Here is a 23,629-nt window from a genome sequence, read left to right as displayed (position 1 = left end):
GAATTCTTTTAGTTGTATTAAAAAGTAAAGACAAATGTAAGTAAAATATAATATTATTACGTTTAACCTTTTAAAATGTTGGTTAATTTTAATTAAATAAACTTTTCCAATGCGAATCAAAGTGTCGTGTATTTTTTTGAAAACATAAAAATAAAAATATTTGTGTATTTTTATTTTTAAATATCCATTTTTCACATCCTTGGAGGCACTTTAGTATCTATATGAATGTTTAGGAAAAAATGGGCGGACTAACAATAGGGGGAAGTGGCACCTTCCACATCTATATGAATACTTATTAAAGCTAGAACCCTAGGTGAATTTCTTCGGAATCAATGCATATACATCCTCCTTTCCTTCAAACTAACTAACTAAATAGGGCAAGAAGACACGCCCTCATACAGAATAAGTTATTACAGATGCATTTCTCAGAAACTGCAACAGCTAAAGTCCTTTAATTTTAAAGAGACATCCTGAAGAATATTTGTGGACAAAATAGGCGTAATGACTATATTGGACGTGGCAATTTACATATTAAGAAAAGTCTAAATCATTTTCCGTCTAAATTTTTTTTGATTGTTTCGTTGTTTTAATGATTTTAGAACAGGATCCTGGGGTATATATACCCACCATCCGTATGCAGGAAATGGAATTTTCTTCTAAAACATTGATATTATAATGAGTTTTTGGCTTGTAAGAAACATACTTCTGTGTATCGAATTTCATAGCTATACTCGCATTTTTAAGGCAGAAATGTGTTTCAAAGTCAATTTTTGGGCCTTATATGAGGTAAGGTCAGATTTCCATAAAATTCGTTAGAGAGATTCGTGCTCATATAAAACTTATTTATGTTGAATTTCAGCGCTATACTCCTATTTTGAAGCCAGTAGTGAGCATTAAAGTTATTTTCAAAGGGGGAACTTATATAGAAGGTTAATAATCCCTTTCGGTACTTCTTTTTTGTTTTTGATTTTAAAAATTATTTATTAATCTCACTTCATTTTGTTTACTAAAGTGGGTTTTGAACATCATGCCATATGGCATAGAATGGATTTAAAGGACAATCAGGCAACTCTATTGAATTATGTTTCGGATCAAATCTTTTTTTATTACTAAGGCAATGATTATCTACTAAATTAATTACCAATTATAAAGTATATAAAGTTATACTTTGTTAATTACATAAAGTTAACAAATTCAATTTTTTAAATTATTTTTTTAATAAAATATATAAAAGTATAAAATAGTATTGTGAATGTCACGAGGAACGCTTGCTCTCTGAAACACAACAAGATCCACTAATCAAAATTTTTCTCAATAGTTGTTTTTAGAAAAATCTCAAAAAAATATATGGTTATTAAAAAAATGTACCCATAAGTATTCTGACTTAAAACGGGCTTCAAAACTGGATATGGACCTACATACGTTGAATTTCACCGTTAAACTCGTATTTTTAAGCCAGTAATGGGCGTTAAAGTAAGCTTTTGGCAAGGAAACTGAGAATATTTCAAGATTGTTAGGTAGTCTATTCCAGATGCGAGATATTCTGGCCACAAAGGTGGCCAGAAGAAGATCTTAAAATACTGTCTATAATTATCTGAACAGAACGAGTCGAATGAGAAAAAAAAAATTATTCTTTAAAGCTCGTGGATATCCTGTATAAATTATATTGTAAAATGTTAAAAGTAGTCTCAGTCTTACATACGCATTTTTAAAACAGTTATGACCTTTAAAGCTGTTTTGGGGCCCATTAATTGGGAATTATACGAAATTTTTAATTCCAAAAAAAACCTGCGAAAACCGTCTGTCTAGCTCTTTCAACAGACAGATGGACAGACATGGCTAGATCGTTTTAGAATAAGGAATAAGGAACCAGAATATATATACTTTTGTGGGTATATGATCAATATTTTGATGTGTTACAAACGGAATGACAAAATCAATATACCCCCACCTTTTTTTATTAAAAATTATACCCTAGAAAGTTATAATAAAAATAGATTTCAACATAATTTATTAAAAAATATATATAATCAAGAATGGAATTTTTAAACATAATACTTATTGATAAAACATTAAATGAGTTATTTTTTTAGGAATAAGCTTCCTATTTGACACAATGAGATAAAAATAATACATATACCAATTTATTACAGAATTGTAATCACTTATACTTATTCACTTATTCACACATTAATGTCAACGTCAACATTAAATCGTTAAAAATGTGTAAATTATTTTTAAATTGCACTTTATAAAAATTAGCTTTATAATCCGTTTTTCACATTAAGATATATTTTCAGTTTTTATCAACTCCAAAATGTTTTGATAATCTGGATCACGAGCGAAAAAATCGGTCAAATAACGAAATGTTGGGCGATCCTTGGGTTTGTAATTCCAACAGTTTTGCATAATTTTATAAATATGGTCTGGGCAAAGATGTGGCTGTGGCAAACGTTGACCATTTTCAATTAGTTGTATTGCATCTCTACCAAGTATATCACCGTATGGTGGTTCTCCCAATGAAAACATTTCCCAAAGTGTGACACCGAAGGACCATACATCACTCGCATGTGAGAAAATGCCATTGTTATAGCTTTCGGGGGCGTACCTGTACAAATTATTTTATTATTATATTATTCTGCAGATAAAGTATTATTCGAAAGGCAAATGTTTATTAAAAACTACTTATTAAGTAGTTATTTCTTTATATGTATATGTAATTACATAATCCATATACAACATATGCATCTACATAAATATATGTATATATATATATATATATAAAATATATATTAATATCCATATATTTACCATTTAATGGGCCATTTTCCACCTTGACTGGCTTGGTAACAATCATTGTCATTGCCTAATGCGCGTGATAAACCAAAATCACTTATTTTAGCCTGATTTCGAGATGCAAGTAAAATGTTTCGAGCTGCCAAATCTCGATGTACATAATGATGTTGCTCTAAATATTGCATGCCTAAAATATTTTAATTTAGTAACATTCTCAGGATAAACCATATATTTATATTTAAACATACCACACGCAATTTGAGATGCCCACAATTTTAATTCATAATTTGGATTTATTTGGTCTCTGTGATCTAGTATGAAATGCAACATGGAACCTAGTGGTACTAATTCCTGAACCATCATCAATGTATCACCTTTTGATATGCCGATTAACTGGACAATACAATGATGTTTAAGACGTATCATTACAGAAGCCTCGCGTAAAAATTCTTGTTTATTACTGCGACAATGTTCATCACGTAAGGTCTTAATAGCAACTTCACGACGATTAACTTCAATTCCAGATTCAGTATTTCTTTGTAGTAAAAATCCCCTATAAACAGAACCAAATTCACCCTCTCCAACAATAGATTCTAGTATCAAGCAATCTCTCGATATAAGATAATTTGGTTTTGCAACTTCAACACCTGACACAGCGCAAGCTGCATCTGAAACTTGGGTTGTTGTCGATATGTTACTGGTTTGTCGGTTTAAATAGCGCGCAATAGCACTTTCATTTGATGTTGTAGATATTAGAGAGTCGAGACGTTCTGGATGTTTGGAAAACTCTCGTAATTCTGCTGCAGAAGCCTCCAACATATCATTCGAATGAAATTCTACACCAGGTTCGGAACGTTCCATGAATACTCTAATATCAACTGTTGGTATGTATCCATTAGCATTTGGCACAAGGAGCGGACTATAGAAGATACAATAAAAATATTTACCTTAACTGATTAAAAATAAAAATAACACTTGGTCTTACTTTTGGCACAACTTATTGCTGCGTTCACTTTCAATTACTAAATCACTTTTAGTGAAATATTCAACTTCTTCATCAGTCTTTTTTTCAATTTCTGACGAGATTTTGGAACTGGCATCTTGAATTTCTTTCAGTATTGCATTTCTGTCAATAGCTGAATTGTTTTTGGGAACATTGTAAAATTCATCAGAGTTAACAATGCCACTATTCTTTACACTTGTGTTCAGACCGGAAAATTCTGTTGAAAATGAGAGACCTTTTAACAAGGTTTCAGCTTGTTTCAATTGTTCTTCATCATTAAGACCTACACCATTTTTGTCATCAACCGAGAGCGACTTTTGCTTTTGTTTGTTTTTTCTCAATGTACTCATACTTTCCAATAAACCCGACTTTTTGGGACTTCGTAATCGAAGAGTATTAAATACTGAATTCGTATTTTCTTTAGGTTTTTTCTTTATGTTGTTGTGATGATGTATTGTTGCAAGCGTATGCGTATGTTTTTGTGGCAAATTGTGAAGAGTATTCTGTGAACCTTCATCAGTGGAATTTTGTTTACTTTGTGGCACAAGTATGGCATCAGATGATTTTTTATGACTGGATCTTGGCATAGTAGAAAATAAAGGCAGAGGTGGTTTCGGTTTCGGTACAACAGGATATTTAAGATTAACTGGTAAACCATCTGCAAAACGCATAAAATGTTCCACTAAATGTTCCAACGACGGTAAAAACGGACCATCATCAATGAACAAATATTTGGACTGTAATAAAGATATAAAATACACATAATTACTTAGAGATATATGTACATATAATATTCATCATGAACCAAATCCGATCCAAGCAAAAATTTTTTAAGTGTCAAAAAATTTTTGCAATTTTATGTATACTTCATGAAATTGAATGATATCTTAGTCATATCTAAAAATGCGATTACTTTTTTCGCTTTTATAAACCAAATGTCATTGTTTTGTGTTTGGATCGCACTTATAACGCATGTGTAAATACATTTATTCGTGTCCTTTTGTAAGTACATGCAGTAAATCAACAACTGACATGAAATCTACTGTTTCGTTGATGCTTTATTTTATTAATAAAATACAGTAGGCATGTGGGGATCTGAATAGTTACTCTTAATATGTGTTCTAAATAAATATAACTTTTGTGGATCTTAGGTGATGCTAACCATTTCTATCTGTAAATATCTAAATTAAGTACTTTACCTGTACCACACTACACTACACTTTATATTGGTTCCAAGCAACCTAAGATCTATTTCGTGGTAAATATCTAAACATAGTGTTTCCTAGTTCGTATATGAATTTTTTTTAAACCTTAAACGAGGAGTTTAATTGTTTCTATCTGCTCCCCTTTGGTAGTTAAAGATTTTGAAATAATACTCAGTACTTTTTTTTAATAATTCTGTGTATTATTTCATCAATTACTTAAGCATATATTTTCTAGTGATTTCGATGAACATTTCATAATTGTATTTCAGTGATTTACACATATTCCAAAAACTAAATTATTTTTTTATATTGGAATGGCCTTATTATTTTCCTTTAAACATTTTTAACGCAAATAACTTCTCAGTTTCACACAACGATCCAGCAAAATTTACATGACAGGGATGTTGTTTAATCAGAGGTGCAAGTAATGTCGAAGTAGTTCGATTTAGTTGAAACATGCATAATTTCAATATTAGAGTGTCATTGGCGATCATGTGTTTATGCGAGAATTTAGAATAATTAAACTAATGTAAATGCGATGATTTGAAAACGATGTTTCAGTGGTTCAAGCTATATGTTTCATATGTATTTTTCTGATTTTTAATAATAAAAATTATAATCAAAACTAGTAAGAAAGTATAGTTGGGCATGGCCGACCATATAATACCATGAGTATGTTTTTAAAATTTTTATATTTCATAAAGAAACCTTTATGTTGAATTTCACCTTAATTCCAAAGTATTTATGCAATTTATTGATAAAACAACAAAAATTTCTAAATGAGGCTTATGTAGAATATAGGTCAAACATGGGCCGACCCTCATTAAATTTGGGAAAAGGGTATAATTTAAAATAACATTTTGTTTTGTTGAGTTTCAATGCGATACAAATGGTTACAAGTCAATTTTAGGCGTTTAAGACATTTTTTGAAGGGGGGTTTGTATGGGGGCTAGGGTCAAATAAGGGCCGATCATTATGAAAATCTGCAGTGACATTTATATTTATATAAAACTTTTTGGCGTAATTATGGCATAAAAAGCCCAAATCGGAAGGTACGGTTTATGGGGGCTAGGTGAAATAATGGACGGATTTCAACCAACAGGCTTCGTCCTTGTGCCAAAAAACATCAAATTATATTGAAAATTGCGGCCTGTACCTTGCGCACAAGGTTTACATGGACAGCCAGCCAGCCGGACATGTCTTAATCGACTCAAAAATTATTCTGAATCGATCGGTATACTTGGTGGGTGGATATTGGACCAATATTTTTGTGGTTTCTAAAAATTAATTAAAAAACAAGTAAAAGTGTTATATTCCCACCATCATACCTCGTTTGACTCGAATGAAACTTACTTATGTCGAATTTCATCTATATACTCGTATTTTTAGGTCAGTTATACGCGTAGTAATTTTGTGAAGGGAACCAGATATAGAGGGTAGGGTCAATTATGGGTCGATCTTCATAAAATTTGGTAGACAGAATTTGGTTCGTATTAACCGTATCCTCATAAAATTGTGCATAGTGATTTTGGATCATAAGGAACTTACTTATGTCGAATATCATCACTATATTTGTATTTTTAAACAAGTTATGACTGATAAAGTTGTTTTCGAGGGGCCCGTTGTATGGGTGCTATACGTAAACGTGGACCGATATTGTCCATTTTCAATACCAAACAATATATAAGAAATATTTTTTTATTTATTCAAATGTAATACATGTAGCCACTTGGCCACATGCCAAATGCGAAATTTCAACCCTAAAGCTCTTTCCATTCGGACGGACGGAGAGACATTGATAGATCGTCAGAGAATTTAATAAAGATACAGAATATATATACTTTTGTGGGTCTACGACCAATATTTCGATGTGTTACAAACGGAATGACAAAATCAATATACCACCAATTTTTTGTGATGGTGGGTATAATAATTTGAAAACCCAACGAAATTAACTGGAAATCTAAAAATGCAAAATACTTTGCATTAACAAATGCACCAAATTTAATTTTAATGTGTTTTCACGGTTTTCCCATTTTACACAATCTCTATTTTTGATTGGAAAACATAAATCTACCTGTATATTAATTAGATGTTTATTTATGAACAAAAAACAAATTTTTCTTAAAAAGGTAGGCAAAATTCTTAGTTTATATATACAGTCAATCACAAAAATAAGTATACAGAAATGATGACAGTTGGTTTTATTAGAAAAGGATATTTGTTCAAAAAAAAAAAAAAAATAAATAAAATAAATAAAAGAAATAAAAAATAAAAAAACACAAAAGTAACACATTTAATTATTAAATGTGTTACTTTTAATGTTATTTGAATTCTCAGTTAGTGTGAAGTTAAATAAGTGCAAAAATTACGTCACAAATGAAAGTATACAGATCATTTCAACATATATTTGGTTTAATGATATTAACGAAATTTATGAACATTTTACCTGTTAAAATATAATTACTTTATAATGAAATATGTTAACACAATAACTTGAAAAATCCACTTTTAGATCCGAAATCTTGAAATTTTGGCTTCGGAAATAAACAGTAGAAGTTTTTCTCTACGAAATGTTTTCCCCAGATTTTGGATATGACGGTCATTAGACCTTCTAAATGAAACATTAGAAGTAGAATTTTTAACTTTTGGAAAGAGTTGTTATTTTGAAATAAATGTGATATGCTTGGATTTGGCCATTTTGAACACAGTACGTTCTTATAATCCGAAATTTTACTCCGATTTCTTAAGACTTACAACATATACATAAACATTTTTAAAATTCCATATATTTTCCTTAAATTTAAATAAGGATTTTCGAATCGTCTGATTTCCAAAGTATAAAAAAATGCTAATGATCATACCTTGATATACCCGAGACAATAACCATATTTTATGGATCGGACATTTTTCATCTGTAGCAACAAGTTAAGATGTATCGTTGTTCAAAATTTAATAAAAAAAATCTTATTATTTTAGACAATAATTTCGGAACCGATATGTAGTGTAATTTATTTCCAGGGTATCCATTTGACGATTATTTATAATATTTAAAAGTGTGTAATGGAAGATTAGAATCATAAAACTTGTTTTAATTAATCTATGCTAGTACATACAAAGATTATTAATTTTGTATTTTAAGAAATAAATTTTAGGAAATCGCCATTAAATATCGAATATGAACGCTATAACTTCATAAAAGTGTTAATGGACTGCAATTATAGTAAAGAAAAAAATTTTATAGAAATTAAAATATCGTGTTCTGATACATCATAATGAACAAATAAGGGATATTATCGAATACCCCGTCCAAAACTCCCGGGGTTTAGTAGCAAAATGGTCTTAAATATGAAAAAAATGCTCTTATAATAATATTTAGGCCAATTACCAAAAATTTAAATTTATCGGAACTAAAAATGACTTTTTTAAAAGTTATTGCGAAAATTATATTTTTTTATACAGTAATTAAAATCAAACATATCAAATTTTCCTAAATATATACATATATATTAAATTGATTTGTATACTTACTTTTGTGACGTAAATTTTGCTATTATTTAACTTCAGCTTAAATGAGAACAGAAATAACTAAAATGCCCAGAAACAAGTAAGAGTTATATATTCGGCTGTTCCGAATCTTATATACCCTTCCTCTTTTTCCTCTTTTACATCACTTTCTTCGGGCTCAACATGCCTTAATTCATGTTTCTAGATTCAATTTTATAGGAAATTCGTAAGAGTACCTTTTGAAAAACGAAAAAAGTACCCAAAAGTTCCCTTTTATGGATTCTCACCTAATTCAGACTTTACATACCCAATTTCATATTTCTATTTTTAATATTATAGAAAAATCGAAACGTAATATTATAGAATATTCAAAAAGTACCATTTGAAAAACGAAAAAGTACCAAAAATTTCCCTTTTATGGGTTCTCACCTAATTTAGACTTTACATACTTAATTTCATATTTCTATGTACAATATTATGGAAAATCAAAAAGTACCTTTAAAAAAAAACGAAAAAGTACCAAAAAGTTCCCTTTTATGGCTTCTTACTTAAGCCAGGCTCCACATAATTAATTTCATGTTTCTTGCCAATAAAAACACGCTCTGCTACTCTTACTCTGCTGCATCCGCTCTGCCTTGTTTTTATAAACAAGAGTACAATAACAAAATTTACCGTATGATTATGTATATTGTGTTTTTTGCAATTTCTGTCTGAGCATGAAAAAATCCGTATCTCGCCGATATCTGGGGTTCTCTAAAAACTAATTTCAACAAACACACAAACGGACAGACCGACAGTCGGACATAGCTTAATCAACTCCGCTACATATAAGGATCCAGATTATATATACTTTATGGGATTGGAAAATTATATTATAGAAATTACAAACGGAATTATAAACTTATAAATAATTTCATATACCCTTCTTACGAAGGTGAAGGGTATAAAAAAGTCATGAATATTCATCATAATTGTTTTAACAAATAAATGTATTATTTTTTTTTAAACTTATATGCTTTTTTAAATAAAACCAATTGGCAGTATTTCTGTATACTTATTTTATTATATAAAGTTATGCCAATTTTATACATCTTTGTTGAAAATTTCTAAAGCGTAAACCATTAACGGGCCTTAAATATTATTTTCCATATAATTAATTTTGTTCGTTTGTGTGTACAGTGTACACTCAAACCTCGTTTTATGCGTATTTATTTTATGCGAATTCGAATTAGTGCGGTTTCAAAATTCTAAAATTTTTCTTTGCAAAAATAATTTTGAGAAAAATGTTGCTCCACATACATCGAAAAAAAATTTTTTCAACAAAGTACTACTACTGATTTTTTATTTTTTTTTACCCGTTCCCACGACAATTGGATCTTCGCTCCGGAACGACCCGAGTCATACTCGGCCAATGAAAGAACTATCGGCCACAGTCGAGCTGTTACAACAACAACAACTGATTTTTTACCAATTTCGGTTCGGATATATAAAGTATTGTTCAAATCCTTTGTACACGAAGAAATATTATTTTTTATTTTTAAGAAATTTTGTACATATACTTCATTATTTGGAATCTGTATTGTGTTATTATTTGTTACCTTTATTTCTAATTATTTTTTAATGGTTTCAGTAAAGAATTAAATTTTTGTTAATTTTTTTATGTGATTCTGTTCGACTTTTGAGTGAATAATAATAATTAGATATTTATGTTTTTATTTTAGCCTTCTACGAATAAATCTATTGTTATACCCTTCACCTTCGTGAGAAGGGTATATATAAGTTTGTCATTCCGTTTGTAATTTCTATAATATAATTTTCCGACCCTATAAAGTATATATATTCTGGATCCTTATATGTAGCGGAGATGATTAAGCCATGTCCGTCTGTCTGTCTGTCCGTCTGTCTGTCTGTATGTTTGTTGAAATCAGTTTTTAGAAGACCCCAGATATCTGCGAGATCCGAATCTTCCATAATTCTATCAGACATACGACCGGCAAGAACGCTATTTAAAATCAGCAAAATCGGTCCATAAATAACGGAGATATGAGCAAAAAACCGAGACAACCTCTGAAAATTTCATATAAAATTTAGATTTTTTATTCATGCTCAGACAGAAACTGCAAAAAACAAAAACAAAATACATAACAATACGGTAAATATTGTTATTGTAATTTGTTTATAAAAGCAAAGCAGAGCAAGAGCAGCAGAGCAAGAGTAGCAGAGCGAGAGCAGCACTAATGTTTTGTTATTGGCTAGAAATATGAAATTAAGTATGTAGAGCCTGGATTAAGTGAGAACCTATAAAAGGGGAGTTTTTGGTACTTTTTCGTTTTTCAAAAGGTACTTTTTGCAATTTCTACAATATTGAACCTAGAAACATGTAATTAAGTATGTATGGCCCGGATTAAGTGAGGACCCATAAAAGGGGACTTATTGGTACTTTTTCGTTTTTCAAAAGGTACTTTTTGCAATTTCTACGATATTAAACCTAGAAACATGTAATTAAGTATGTATGGCCAGGATTAAGTGAGGACCCATGAAAGGGTACTTTTGGTACTTTTTCATTCTTCAAAAGGTACTTTTTGAAATTTCTATAATATTGAACCTAGAAACATGTTATTATGTTCGTATATCCCGGATTAAGTGAGAACCAGTAAAAGGGGACTTCTTGGTACTTTTTCGTTCTTCAAAAGGTACTTTTTACAATTTCTACAATATTGAACCTAGGAACATGTAATTAAGTTTGTATGGCCCGGATTAACTGAGGAGCCATAGATGTGGACTTTTTGGTACTTTTTCGTTCTTCAAAAGGTACAAAAGGCTTTAAACACATCATGGTGAAGGGTATATAAGATTCGGCACAGCCGAATATAGAACTCTTACTTGTTTTTTAATAAAAAAGAGATATATGTGTCATAAAACTTTGAAAATTTGAACAAATTGGATTAATGCCAAACAAATATAGTGAAAAAAGGTTATATGATAGCAGTATCTGCTACTGACTTAAACAAAATTTGCATATCTCGATGTTTTAAAGTCTCTCATATAATTTTATCTGTTTTCAAGAATGTCTATTGATTCCGTCGTGAGTCACAAATATTTAATAAGTAAACAAAATTATTTTTATTTAGATAAGAAATGTATTAATGTAAATCTAGTATTGTTTATGAATCCCAGCAATAGCTTAAAAATTATTTAAAAAATAGTAAAATGTCAGAAAATATTCACACATAATAAGCGACATGAAAATTAATTTAGTGTAATTTTTAAATACATTTTAAAATTTTTGTTAGACAAACATGACACTAAGTATACATAAAAAACAAGTAGGAAAGTACAGTCGGGCATGGCCGACCATATAATACCCAACACCATGAGTATAATTTTAAAATTTTTACTTTTTATAAAGAAACTTTTATGTTGAATATTAATCCAAAATATTTAAGCAATTTATTGATAAAAACCAAAATTTCTATATATAGGTCAAATGTGGGCCGATCCTCGGTAAATTTGGGAAAAGGATATATTTTTAAATAACAGTTAGTTTTGTTGAGTTTCATTGCGATACAAATGGTTACAAGTCAATTTTAGACGTTTAAGACATTTTTTGAAGGAGGGTTTGTATGCGGGCTAGGGTCAAATAAGGGCCAATCCTTACGAAAATCTGCAGTGTCATTTATACTTATATAAAACTTATTTGTACCAATTTTTAGAGAGATAATAGAATATTTGACGTAATTATGGCATAAAAAGTTCAAATCGGGAGGTACGGTTGTATGGGGGCTAGGTGAAATATTGGACCGATTTCAACCATTTTCAATAGGCTTCGTCCCTGTGCCAAAAAAAACATGCTTGGTCCAAATTTCATCAAATTATCTTGAAAATTGCGGCCTTAATCGACTCATAAAATGATTCTGAATCGATCGGTATACTTTAAGGTGGGTACTATATTTTTGTATGTTACAAACATCAGCACAAACGTACAATACCCTCCCCACTATAGTGGTGTAGGGTATAAAGAATTGAACAATGAAATGCGTCGGATTTATACATACAAACAAAAATTGCCTCTTATGTCTACGCTTGTCTTCTTAAGTCTAAACTCGGTCTTTTTTATTTAGTTATATAGCATTCGCAGAATAATGTTTAATTTTACTGAGTATGTATATGAATGCAGATAATTAATGTATTACTTACCGATTGTGATATAATAAAATTTTTAGCAACATTGTCAAATAGCAGAGTTAGAACGTAGCCAGAACCTACATTTTTTCTTTCCGAAAAACGCACCAAAAAACAACCAGATGTATCGATATTTTCATTCAACGTAGATACAGTTGAGGAATCAAGTTTTTCTCTTTGCATATTTGAAGCAAAACTCTTTAAAACATTTACCGCTTCATCTCTCGTCAATGTTCCATGGTACCATTGAGATTTGAAGGCATTCGCAGGCCCTAATTTGTACGCCTCTAAAAACGAAACTACTGCTGTATGATTGGCTTCCTTAGCTAAATCAATTGGAAATTCACCCATAGATGTTCGTGGTAACAGAGGAGCTTTAACAGCCAATAACTCCTTAACGGCATCCAAATTGCCATGTTTTGCCGCTTCGTGTAATGGAACATAGCCATTTTTTATATTTCGTCCCTGAACATTAGCATTGGCGGCAATTAGAGTTTGTATAAACAGAGCTGGTTGATGACGACAAGCATACTATAGGACAAATATTTAATAATTAAAAATGCATTAAAAAATATGCATTTCCTATGTACTTACATGAAGTGGCATATAGTTATCAGTATCCATACAATTTACACTTACACCTGCATTAAGCAATAAATTTAACATTGTTTGATCGCCATGCAAAGCCGCCAGGTGCATTGCCGTCTGTCCATGTTGATTCTTGGCATCTACGTTTCTGTAACCACATTTCAGAAGTTCCGAAACAACTACGTGATTATTGTTCATTACGGCTCGATGTAAAAGGTTGGTACTGCCATGGCTTCGCGTGTCATTTGGAGGAGGATCTTTTCGTATGTGTTTAGTAAGTTTCGTTACTAAACCATTTGCAGCCTGCTGATAAAAGTCGACCAAAGTGTCTAAACCATGAAGAATTTTGACTTTATCTTCAATAGAGAAGAAGGCATCTTCACCATGACGTCGTATTTGATAATGACAAACCTCGCCCTGGTACAATAATGTCAATACAAAATCGCCAGCAGCTGTATTACTTTCCCGTACTAAAAACGCACCATCTTCACCACCCTCTACACAATAATATATTTCAATAAATAATAATATTATTGAAATTAATGCAGGAAGTACTAAAGAATTACATCTTACTTACCATTTCTTATAAGTTCTTCGGCGTATTCGCGAGAAACCTTTCCATGAAACCAAGAAAGATGTTCATCTCGATTCATAATCAATAGTAACCTTTTTAAATTATTCAAAATTTCGACATATAATAATGTATTCACAAATTAAATAGTGATTATTAAAATTAATGTACACATAAAGAATATAATAAATTAAAACAAATACAAAAATTCAATATGATCACTGATCACAGTTCCGTGCTGGTAAAATGAAATACGGCGTAATGTTTCTTGATTCATATTAATGTTACCAGATGTAAAATAAAAAATTTAAATGGAAATTTAGTCCACTTCTAATCGTTTTGCTAAAGTAATCGGTTGCGTTCTGGTTAGTAATTTTGATTTGCGAAAAGAAAAACGATAAACAGTGTGTCTTATTGGAGGCCATCATGCTTTTTGTAATATTTTGTGAATTTGAATTTTAAGTTTGAGTTTTCTGCATTTTGAATTAATATACACCACAAATTAATAAAAAATTATAGGTTGTGTTTATTTTTTTTCCTGAATTTGATTATTTTTTCTCATTTTTGGTAAAGTGAAAAATATTTTTTTTAGGTGTCGGTGAAATTTGTCAGATTTTGGGACGGTAAACCGTCTCCTGTGCCACTCAGTGCATCTAGTGATAATTTTGAACAGTTTTGTGATGGTAAGCTTCCAGGTGCACATGCTCTAGGTAAGAGAGGTATTTCAGGTGAGCTAATTGAGTCACCACCGAATAAGCTTAGTAACACTATCCCGTCCTCTGGAACTTGTAAGTCTGATATTGATAAGTCTGATGTTAATAATAGTGCTGAATCTAACGTGACTTTTTGGTACTTGTACTTGATAGGAGGATGAAGAAGAGACTATTTCTCATCTTCTCTGCGATTGTCCTGCTTTGGCGGAGGCCCGTTTTCGGACGCTTGGATCGACCTATTTTGATGATCTATCCGAATTGTCAAACGTTCAATTAGAACGTCTTCTAGAATTCATTAATTTGTCAAAATGGGTGTGAATCCTGTTACTTACACTATTCATCCACGGCAGCTGCCCTGACTTTCTCATTTCTCATCATCTCCTTCTCTTTGCAACTGTCTCTGTTCCTCCACTCTATCTCTCCTTCTCTTTTCTTTTTCTTACAGGTATTTCAGGTGAGCTAATTGAGTCACCACCGAATAAGCTTAGTAACACTATCCCGTCCTCTGGAACTTGTAAGTCTGATATTGATAAGTCTGATGTTAATAATAGTGCTGAATCTAACGTGACTTTTTGGTACTTGTACTTGATAGGAGGATGAAGAAGAGACTATTTCTCATCTTCTCTGCGATTGTCCTGCTTTGGCGGAGGCCCGTTTTCGGACGCTTGGATCGACCTATTTTGATGATCTATCCGAATTGTCAAACGTTCAATTAGAACGTCTTCTAGAATTCATTAATTTGTCAAAATGGGTGTAAATCCTGTTACTTACACTATTCATCCACGGCAGCTGCCCTGACTTTCTCATTTCTCATCATCTCCTTCTCTTTGCAACTGTCTCTGTTCCTCCACTCTATCTCTCCTTCTCTTTTCTTTTTCTTACAGGTATTTTACAAAGGGATCAATATGGACCCAAGTAAAGCTAAAATTGGCTACCTGTGAAAACATAACCTTGGTACTTGTTGACTCTTCAAAAGCTGATCCTGAAAATCAGGTCATGAGGAACTCAATTTTTCTGTATCAGAAAATTAAGAATCACACATCAAAGGTATTCTCCTAATTAAGGAGATTGGTAGGACCTTATTTAGAATTAAGTTTGACACTCCTGTAAACGCCAATAATTTCGCGTCCATGAACTTGAATAATCTAGGAATAAGACCGTTTATACCTGAATCTTTTATATACTCATGTGGGGTTATTCGTAACATTCCCATTGAACTTGACGATGAATACATTCGTCTTAACATTATATCTGACATTCCCATTGTATCCGCTAATCGCTTTATGAAAAGAGCTGAGGGTGACACTGTACCTGATGGCAATGATGTCAACATTCCCACATATTCAGTTATGATAGGTTTTTACTCTGGGGACATTCCAGAATATATTATTTTGGACTACTGCCATATACCGGTTAATTTGTATTATCCACCTGTACGCCAATGCAATAATTGTGGTAGTCTCAGACATACGATAAAGGAATGTCGCTCAAAGAAAAGATGCCTCAATTGCACCAGAACTGAGTGTTCTGGCAACTGTCAAATAAAATGTATTCTATGTGGGGATTCCTCCCACAAGGGCAATGACAGGAAATCCTGTCCCAAATGGAAGAAAGAGGAGGATGTGCGTAAGATAATGATAACGCCTTTCGAGGAAGGAGGTGCTTAATTCATATTAGACTAATAGATTTGATATTTTTAATTACTATGATGGACAATTTCCAAGTCTACGTCCTGATCGACCTACTCCTGTTAAGAACAGGGATGAGGTAATCAACAAGATTCTTACTTCTCGTCGTTACAACAAAGTTGTAACTCTTTGGGGTGATAGGTCCGACGATCCCAAGGGGAGAATTATTTTGAACTATATGAATCTGTCTAACTTTACATGCCTCAACAATGGATCTCCTACTTTTATTCAAAGATTTGATATTGGGAATGGCACTGTACCTGATATTAGTTTCATCAATGCTTCTTTTGATATTTTGTGGAGAACGGCGCCAATATGGTCTGGTGGTTCTCACCATTTCCCTATTATTATGGAAACGGATGTATTAATTACTAGGCCGGTTATGTTCCTATCTAAGGGTAAATTACTTTAACTACCAGGCTTATTATCCATTAACCTCGTCCTCCAAAACCTGGTGGAATGACAGCCTTGCCTCTTTGTTTCGTCGACATGTTGCGGCTCGCAAGAAAGCGAATCAGTATCCATGTCCTGCCAACTTGGAGGATGCTATCATCGCGTATGACTCATGTAAATCTGCAGTTCGTTTGGCTAAAAGACAATCTTATCAACGGAAAATTGCGGGGCTGAATCAACAACCAAATGTTTGGTCTGCCTGGCGTTTTATTAGAAATGTAAGGGGTCAATACCCTGAAACCCCATGGGACAGTTAAAATAAGCAGGTGTATTTGAAGCATCTTAGGGATCAAGTTCCCAATAATGTATCGATGAACCTAGATTGTCTTGCCACGAATCGTCCAACCCCATTCACTATTGATGATTATTTGAAAGTTTTGGAGAGCAAACGTAAGCCATCTGCGGGTGGTGTTGATCGTGTTACATATCAGATGATTCATTCTTTATCACTTGAGGCTAAAGTCTCGTTATTATGTGTACTGAATGAACACTTTATGAATTTCCATATACACCCAGAATGGAGAAAGGTCAAGATTGTACCCATATCCAAAAGGAACAAAGCACTGGATGACTTTCGCAATTTTAGGCCTATAGCTTTAATATCTGTTTTTGTGAAGATCATTAACTTGATGTTAAAGAGGCGACTGTTGTCATACATGGAGAATATGAATTGTCTACCTCGAAGATCCTTTGCATATAGGAAATCTATGTCGACTACCACTTGCTTGAATGAATTTATCTTCCGTGTATCCTTGTTGAAATCAAGGGTCTACAACATTGTGATGGCCACTGTTGATATTAGCAGTGCATATGATTGCGTCAATATTAAGATCCTTAGGAACATATTGGTTGATTTTGATTTTCCTCTTGACATTATCAACTGAACTATATTACCAAGAACTATCATTCTTGGTGATAAATCTGTTCAGGTTTATAATGGTTTGCCTCAGGGCAGTTTGCTTAAGTCCGATTTTATTTAATTTGTCATCAGTATGCTGATGACTTTATAATTGTCTCACATGATGAATTTTTTGACTCTGCAGTTTCGAATCTTGGCCGTAAACTTACCTCCTTTGGTAACCGTTGTAATTCTCCTAACTTGACGTTTAATAGTTCGAAGACTAAGACTATGTATTTTGGAGTTGCTCCTACGAAGATTGTAAAATTGTCTATTAACGGTACACCTATTGAAATGGTAAAATCCTTTAAATTTCTTGACATGACAATTAAGAATACCCTATCATTAAATGAGCATTAAGATCGTGTTACTCACGAATCTCTTTCGGCGATCAATCTTTAAAAGAAGTTGACCAGTATTAGAGCAGGTCTTAGACCTAATGATGCCTTGAATCTATATAGGAGCCTTGTAAGGGGCAAGATTGAATATGCTCGCTCTGTTAGGGCCCATTCTCCTCAATACATTGACAATAGGATTAGGACATTACCGAATAATAACCTACGTCGCTGCCTTGGTCTCAGTCCCTCCACGCCTTTTCAAATTCTATATGTTTTGGCGAATGAACTGCCCCCACACTTGAGAGCTTCAGGAATTGTTGAAAATTATTTTATATGACAGTGAATTTTTTAGGGAAATTAAATCTACTCCTATTCTGGATAGTTACTCGTTTGTATATCATAAATTTCGTGAAATTTTCGACAAAGTTTCACATCTTGACTCCTGTTGCTTGTCGGACAAATTTCGTTTTATACGTAACCCTCCTTTTTGCAAACAGACTGGTACACCTCTTGAGGTTATCAGGTTTCATTATATTTCCTCACTTGAGGAATATAGATCAAAGGGTTTCACCATACTTGCTACGGATGCCTCCATTTCGCAGGACTCAACTGGTTGAGCTGTTTTTGACATATGTATGTGCTGATCGCTTTTACCTGCTAAGATATCCAAATGTTTTCTCGTCCCTTACTGGTGAACTTTTGGCGATCAGGAAGGCGGTGGAGGTCGCTGCGGAGAAGGACTTTCTCCGAATTGTCATATACACGGATAGTATTAATTCTACAATGGTTTTGCGACAATCGCGGTCCTTGAATCAACTCGTTTATGTCATACACAGGATTGTTGACCAATCATGCATTAATTAGATACATATTGTTTGGGTACCTTCTCATGTTGGGGTGTACTTCAATGAAAGGGTTGACTACATGGCTAAACAGGCGACCAATATTGGTACACTAGCCGTTACCGCTTACAATTATGGTGAGGCTTTGAGTTAGATTAGGAGGACTTTGAGGCATGAATTTCAGAAATTTTATGAGGAAAGATCTCGAGTACGGGTTCTTTCTTTTTCTCATTACATTCCACAATTTCTATCAGGCCTTGGTATAGTGGTTCTAATATGTCCCCTAGGGATTTTATGATAATTAAAAGACTCTTATCTGGGCATACTTATGATGGAGTTTATCTTCACAGGATTGGTAAGAAGGACAACTTCAATTGTCTCAACTGTGATCTAATTGGCACTTTGGAACATGTTATTTTTTACTGTGATAAGTATAGGTCTATAAGGGACAAACATGATATTTTTAATGATTACTCAAACCTTTCTGATTTGTTAAATTCACACAATATTGATGTTTTTGATCGGTTAATCTATATATATAAAAGAGTAGCGTTACTGACTGACTGATTCATCATCGCACAGCCCAAACGGCTGAACCTAGAATCATGAAATTTTGACAGTAGATGTGTTTTTGGTTATGTAGATCCACTAAGTAGGGATTTTTGGAAATTTGAACATTTACGGGTAAAAAGGGAAAAAACGGGTAAAACAGGTTTTCTTAATTATCTTACACAATATTAGTGATACAAGAAAAGTTTTAAATGCACCTGTATCTACTCACAAAATGAGCTGATGGGTGTCTGGCACTTTTTTTAAATTCGTAATTTAAAGGGGTAAAAATGTGTAACAAAGGTGATTTTGGTACCTTTTTTGGCCTTTTATAACTTATGAACGAATTAACATAATAAAATTTTTCTAAATATTTTGGATACATCTTCCAAAATTATGAGACACCTGTTTCGTACTTTTTTAAAATTCAGTCCTTTTTGGGTGTAAAAGGGATATAACTATATTTATGGTACTTTTTTAGCACATTAAGAAAACTTTTTCAGTTTATTGAATTATTCCTATTAAATTACGGACTAACTCTGTAATATTTATTGTAATAAAATTTTTGATATTTCACTGAGGAAAAAAAAGTACCAAAAAGGGAAAAAACGGGAAATTTAATTTTATTCAAACTCATTGAGCCAATATTTATAAAATTCTAAAAAGTAGTTTATTTACTCACACAAAATAAGCTATTGGTATATTATTTTGGAATTCGAGTACTAAGGCCTATATAGGACCAAATTCGAGTAAATTGTTTGGTAGCTTTTTAAAAGCACAATTTTTCTAAAACAAAAGAATGCAGATTTGAATTATTTGAGTTGTATCTGTGATAAGTATATAGATTTAAATATGGAACATTTTGTAAACTTAATTCTCGAAAAAGTATATTTTTAAGCGAAAAGAAAAGGGGAAACATTGTACTCTTTTTATTAGTACTTTCCACTTAGGAAAACTTTATTTCACTTTTGGTACTTTTTCTTCCTTCAAATGATGATCTATGTATGTTCTTTAATATGAACTAAAAACACATGATTATTAAACATACACGGTCCTCATTAAATAAGATTCTTTAAGAGACAACTTTTTAGTACTTTTTATCTTATAAATTGTACTTTTTTAATTTTCTAAAATATTCACCCTGGAACAATATTCTGTAAGTGGGAACTATTTGGTACTTTCATATTCTTCAAATGGTAACTTTTAGATTCTTTATAATGGTTAACCGGAACACACGGTCCTTATTAAATGAATATTTATTGAGAGAGATTTTTGTACTTTTTCGTTTTTTTCCGATGGTACTTTTTGATATTTTTACGATATTGAACATAGTTAGGCTAGCGAAGCACCCAGGGTATGCTAGTTAAATTTATAAATGAAGCGGAAATTTCCGATGCAATTTAATCTTTCACTTCTGACATTTTTAGCATTCGATTGAAGTAGGCATTTTTCAATACCCAACGAATGTGTATACTACACATTAATTTATTTGATTTCACTGCGGGATATATGATACCTCAGGTCAGTATTCTCCAGCATAAATTCCTGAATCTATATTTTTATTTTTGTTCCTGAATTTTGGAGATTTGTTCTTTTTTTCCCCAGTTATTTTTTCTGGGTTTTTTTATACTGTCTACTGCTTTATGTTGAGTGGGATACCCTGGCTTTTTGGTTACGTACCTCCATTTTCTGGTAGACCAAAAAAAAGGAAATTTAGTCCAAGAAAATACATAATGAATATTATGTTTTTTCTTTTTAAACTTTGATTTATTTTTTTCCTTTAAAATGAAAGCTACTCTTTTATTGCAATAAAAGCGTTAATTACACACTGCTACACCAAAAATATGCATGGGTTCTCATATACCAATTCCATTCCCCTATAGTCCATAGATCCCGATCCCCGATCACTTCGTTAACTTACTTTTTAAGAGCATAAGATGTAAAAAACGCTATTTTTTAATTTTTCATTTTAAAAAAATCATAAGTTTGGTAGTTTTCAACCGATTTTTAAATTTGAAATGTTATTTTATGAGACACCAATTTTTTTATATTTTTTAAAAATTTGTATCCTTCATCAATTTGCGTATTTGTGCACCAACAAAAATTCCTTTGGAAAATATTATAAATACAAAATACAACATTTAAAATATATTTTTTACCTTCTTTTAATTTAGCATAACTCATTCTTGGAAAAATACTTTCAAGATATTAGAATGTAGATCCATTTTTGTCAAGTGCTTTGAAAAATTGTTTTATTAAACCCAACTAAATATGTAATGGTGGTATAATTATATAAGCTGGATTCACTAATCAGTATCTCGGCTATTCCATTCACAAAAATAGCAAGGGTACTTTGTATTGCCACCTTGCATACCATGCAAAAATAGCCAGTACTTTAAAATCTGCTACTATCACCAACTTGTGAGTATTGTAGTCTATGGCATTCAATATTTTAACTATGCTATCATAAGATTATTTGATGTCAGTAGCGTAGTCCAATGGTACTGATAAAAGAGAACCTTCATTGTGTATGAGTACTGCCCATAGTAGAAAAAATAAAGGTATAACCGTTCTCTCTTTCCGTAGCCATATTAAACTTCTGACGTTTAAGCGATTTATTATTTTATATGCTACCGTATTTACTTTATAAATCCGAGTTTTTTGTATACTTTTTATTTTTTTCAATTTAAAAATTAAAAATGGAAAATATTTTTCATACTAAATTAAAATATTAATCAACATAAAATTCTAATAGCAAAGAAAATAATAAAGAAGTTAAAGGTACTGCCTTTAAACCTAAATAAAAATATTTAGAAAATGTTTTAATAAAAACAAACAAAAAATACTTTTTGTTGACCCATTAATAAATAATCGCCAATCTTGTGAAATATGAATATAACCAAGTTTTTCAAACAAAGCTTTTACATTATTGCAGTAAACTAAATTACTGTTTTCATTGCATTCACTGAATATTGCTCCGAACATATCAGTTTCCTTTTTCTACGGAATGGTGATATTCCTGTTGTTGCTTTTGCAATTGCGTCGCCTTTCTCACGTCTTACTGTCTTAATTACATTATAAGTATCAGCGTATTTAATAGACTTCCTTACTTTGAAATTGTAACCTGTCGTATACGTCGAACAGAAATAACAAGTTTTTTGTCTATGGAGACGTTGAAAAAGCCAAACAACTGGTTCAACCAGGGACCGTAACCGTTATTTGATCTGAATAGTTTCATTGTTTGTTCGTTAGTTTGTTTATTTGTTATAAGAATATTAAAACAATTGGGAAGGTGCCGATTGGAAGGGCTGTTACAACAAGCATCCAAAATGACACTAAAATACCTAAGTCCACAGCATCAGTAGCAACGTTACTCGCCATAAGAAGGTGCTGCTGCCTTTTCCTAAATTGTTGAGGCGCCGATGGAAAGGGCTGTAAAATCCGGTCCCAATAAGGACACTAAAATACCTGAGACGATACCCAAACAACGTTTGCATGTAGTTCTAATATTGAGGAGTCAAATCCTAAAAGTAAGGAGGAAATCTCTTACTTGCCAGAAGACAGAACAGCAGTGCTGTCCAAAATTGGGAAAGTGTCAATTAAAACTACTGCTCTTCCTATGCCTGATAAGGACACCGCAGTGCCATGGTTTTTTGAATTAAATAACGTAAATTTCCAACTTTTCTACGCTGATACAGGGTTTCGACCGAGAACATGTATCTTATGCCACAAGAACTTATGTTTTCTTCTCTCAATGTGATTATTCACATCGATTGCAACGGTGCTGAAGCAAGGTCGTGGTAACATTTCTACGACAAAGTAGAAATGCTTAAAAGAGCCTTGGTTAAATCGTTCGAGGACAGCTGCCCTCTGCGATAGCGGAGATATGTCCAGGAAAAACCCTCGGTAAGCGGGGAGATCCAGAACCTTGCTAAGACACTGCGCAAACTAATTAAACGATAACGTTGTAAAAAGTCCGCAGTATACTGGGATGAGTATTGCAGTAAACTTAGTGAATACAAGAAAGTTGTTCGTAAATCCAAAAGACTCCTGGAAACTTTTCTGTCAACAGGTAGACAGCGTAAATGACATATCGAAGATAAAAAATTCCTATCCAAAACTCATGCGGTTAAAGAGGCAATCAAGAGCTTTGCTCGCTATAAAGCTGCAGGGCATGTGTCTTATAACTCGCGTTTTTAACATACACAGAATCTTATTACTTTTGTGGGTATATTACAAACATTTCGATATGTTAGAAACGAAATGAATAAATCAATTTATATGTACTATGAGCTA

General features: G+C 32.2%; 1 protein-coding gene across 1 annotated transcript; it reads right to left on the bottom strand.

Moving 5' to 3' along the window:
- Positions 1 to 1,982: 1,982 nt before the first annotated feature.
- On the bottom strand, positions 1,983 to 14,248 carry LOC111681507 (tyrosine-protein kinase Shark). The gene is made up of 7 exons (XM_023443308.2): positions 13,859 to 14,248; positions 13,288 to 13,778; positions 12,709 to 13,224; positions 3,782 to 4,536; positions 3,045 to 3,715; positions 2,812 to 2,983; positions 1,983 to 2,608 (listed from the first exon to the last, which is right to left on the bottom strand). The coding sequence occupies exons 1-7, from the start codon at positions 13,932 to 13,934 to the stop codon at positions 2,284 to 2,286; spliced, it is 3,006 nt and encodes a 1,001-aa protein (XP_023299076.1). The 5' UTR covers positions 13,935 to 14,248; the 3' UTR covers positions 1,983 to 2,283.
- Positions 14,249 to 23,629: the final 9,381 nt, after the last annotated feature.

Source organism: Lucilia cuprina, chromosome 6 (genome assembly GCF_022045245.1).
Source record: "Lucilia cuprina isolate Lc7/37 chromosome 6, ASM2204524v1, whole genome shotgun sequence".
NCBI lineage: Eukaryota > Metazoa > Arthropoda > Insecta > Diptera > Calliphoridae > Lucilia > Lucilia cuprina.
The sequence above is the reverse complement of the archived record's forward strand: the minus strand, read 5'-3'. Positions and strand labels throughout refer to the sequence as shown.

Excerpts from the sequence above, each read along its gene's own strand:
- LOC111681507 (XM_023443308.2), bottom strand. The coding sequence starts at position 13,934 with ATGAATCGAGATGAACATCTTTCTTGGTTTCATGGAAAGGTTTCTCGC. Across the intron at positions 4,537-12,708 it reads ATTTTATTATATCACAATCG|TCCAAATATTTGTTCATTGA; the intron begins GTAAGTAATACA and ends TCTTTATTACAG. Across the intron at positions 2,609-2,811 it reads GGAAAATGGCCCATTAAATG|GTACGCCCCCGAAAGCTATA; the intron begins GTAAATATATGG and ends TAATTTGTACAG.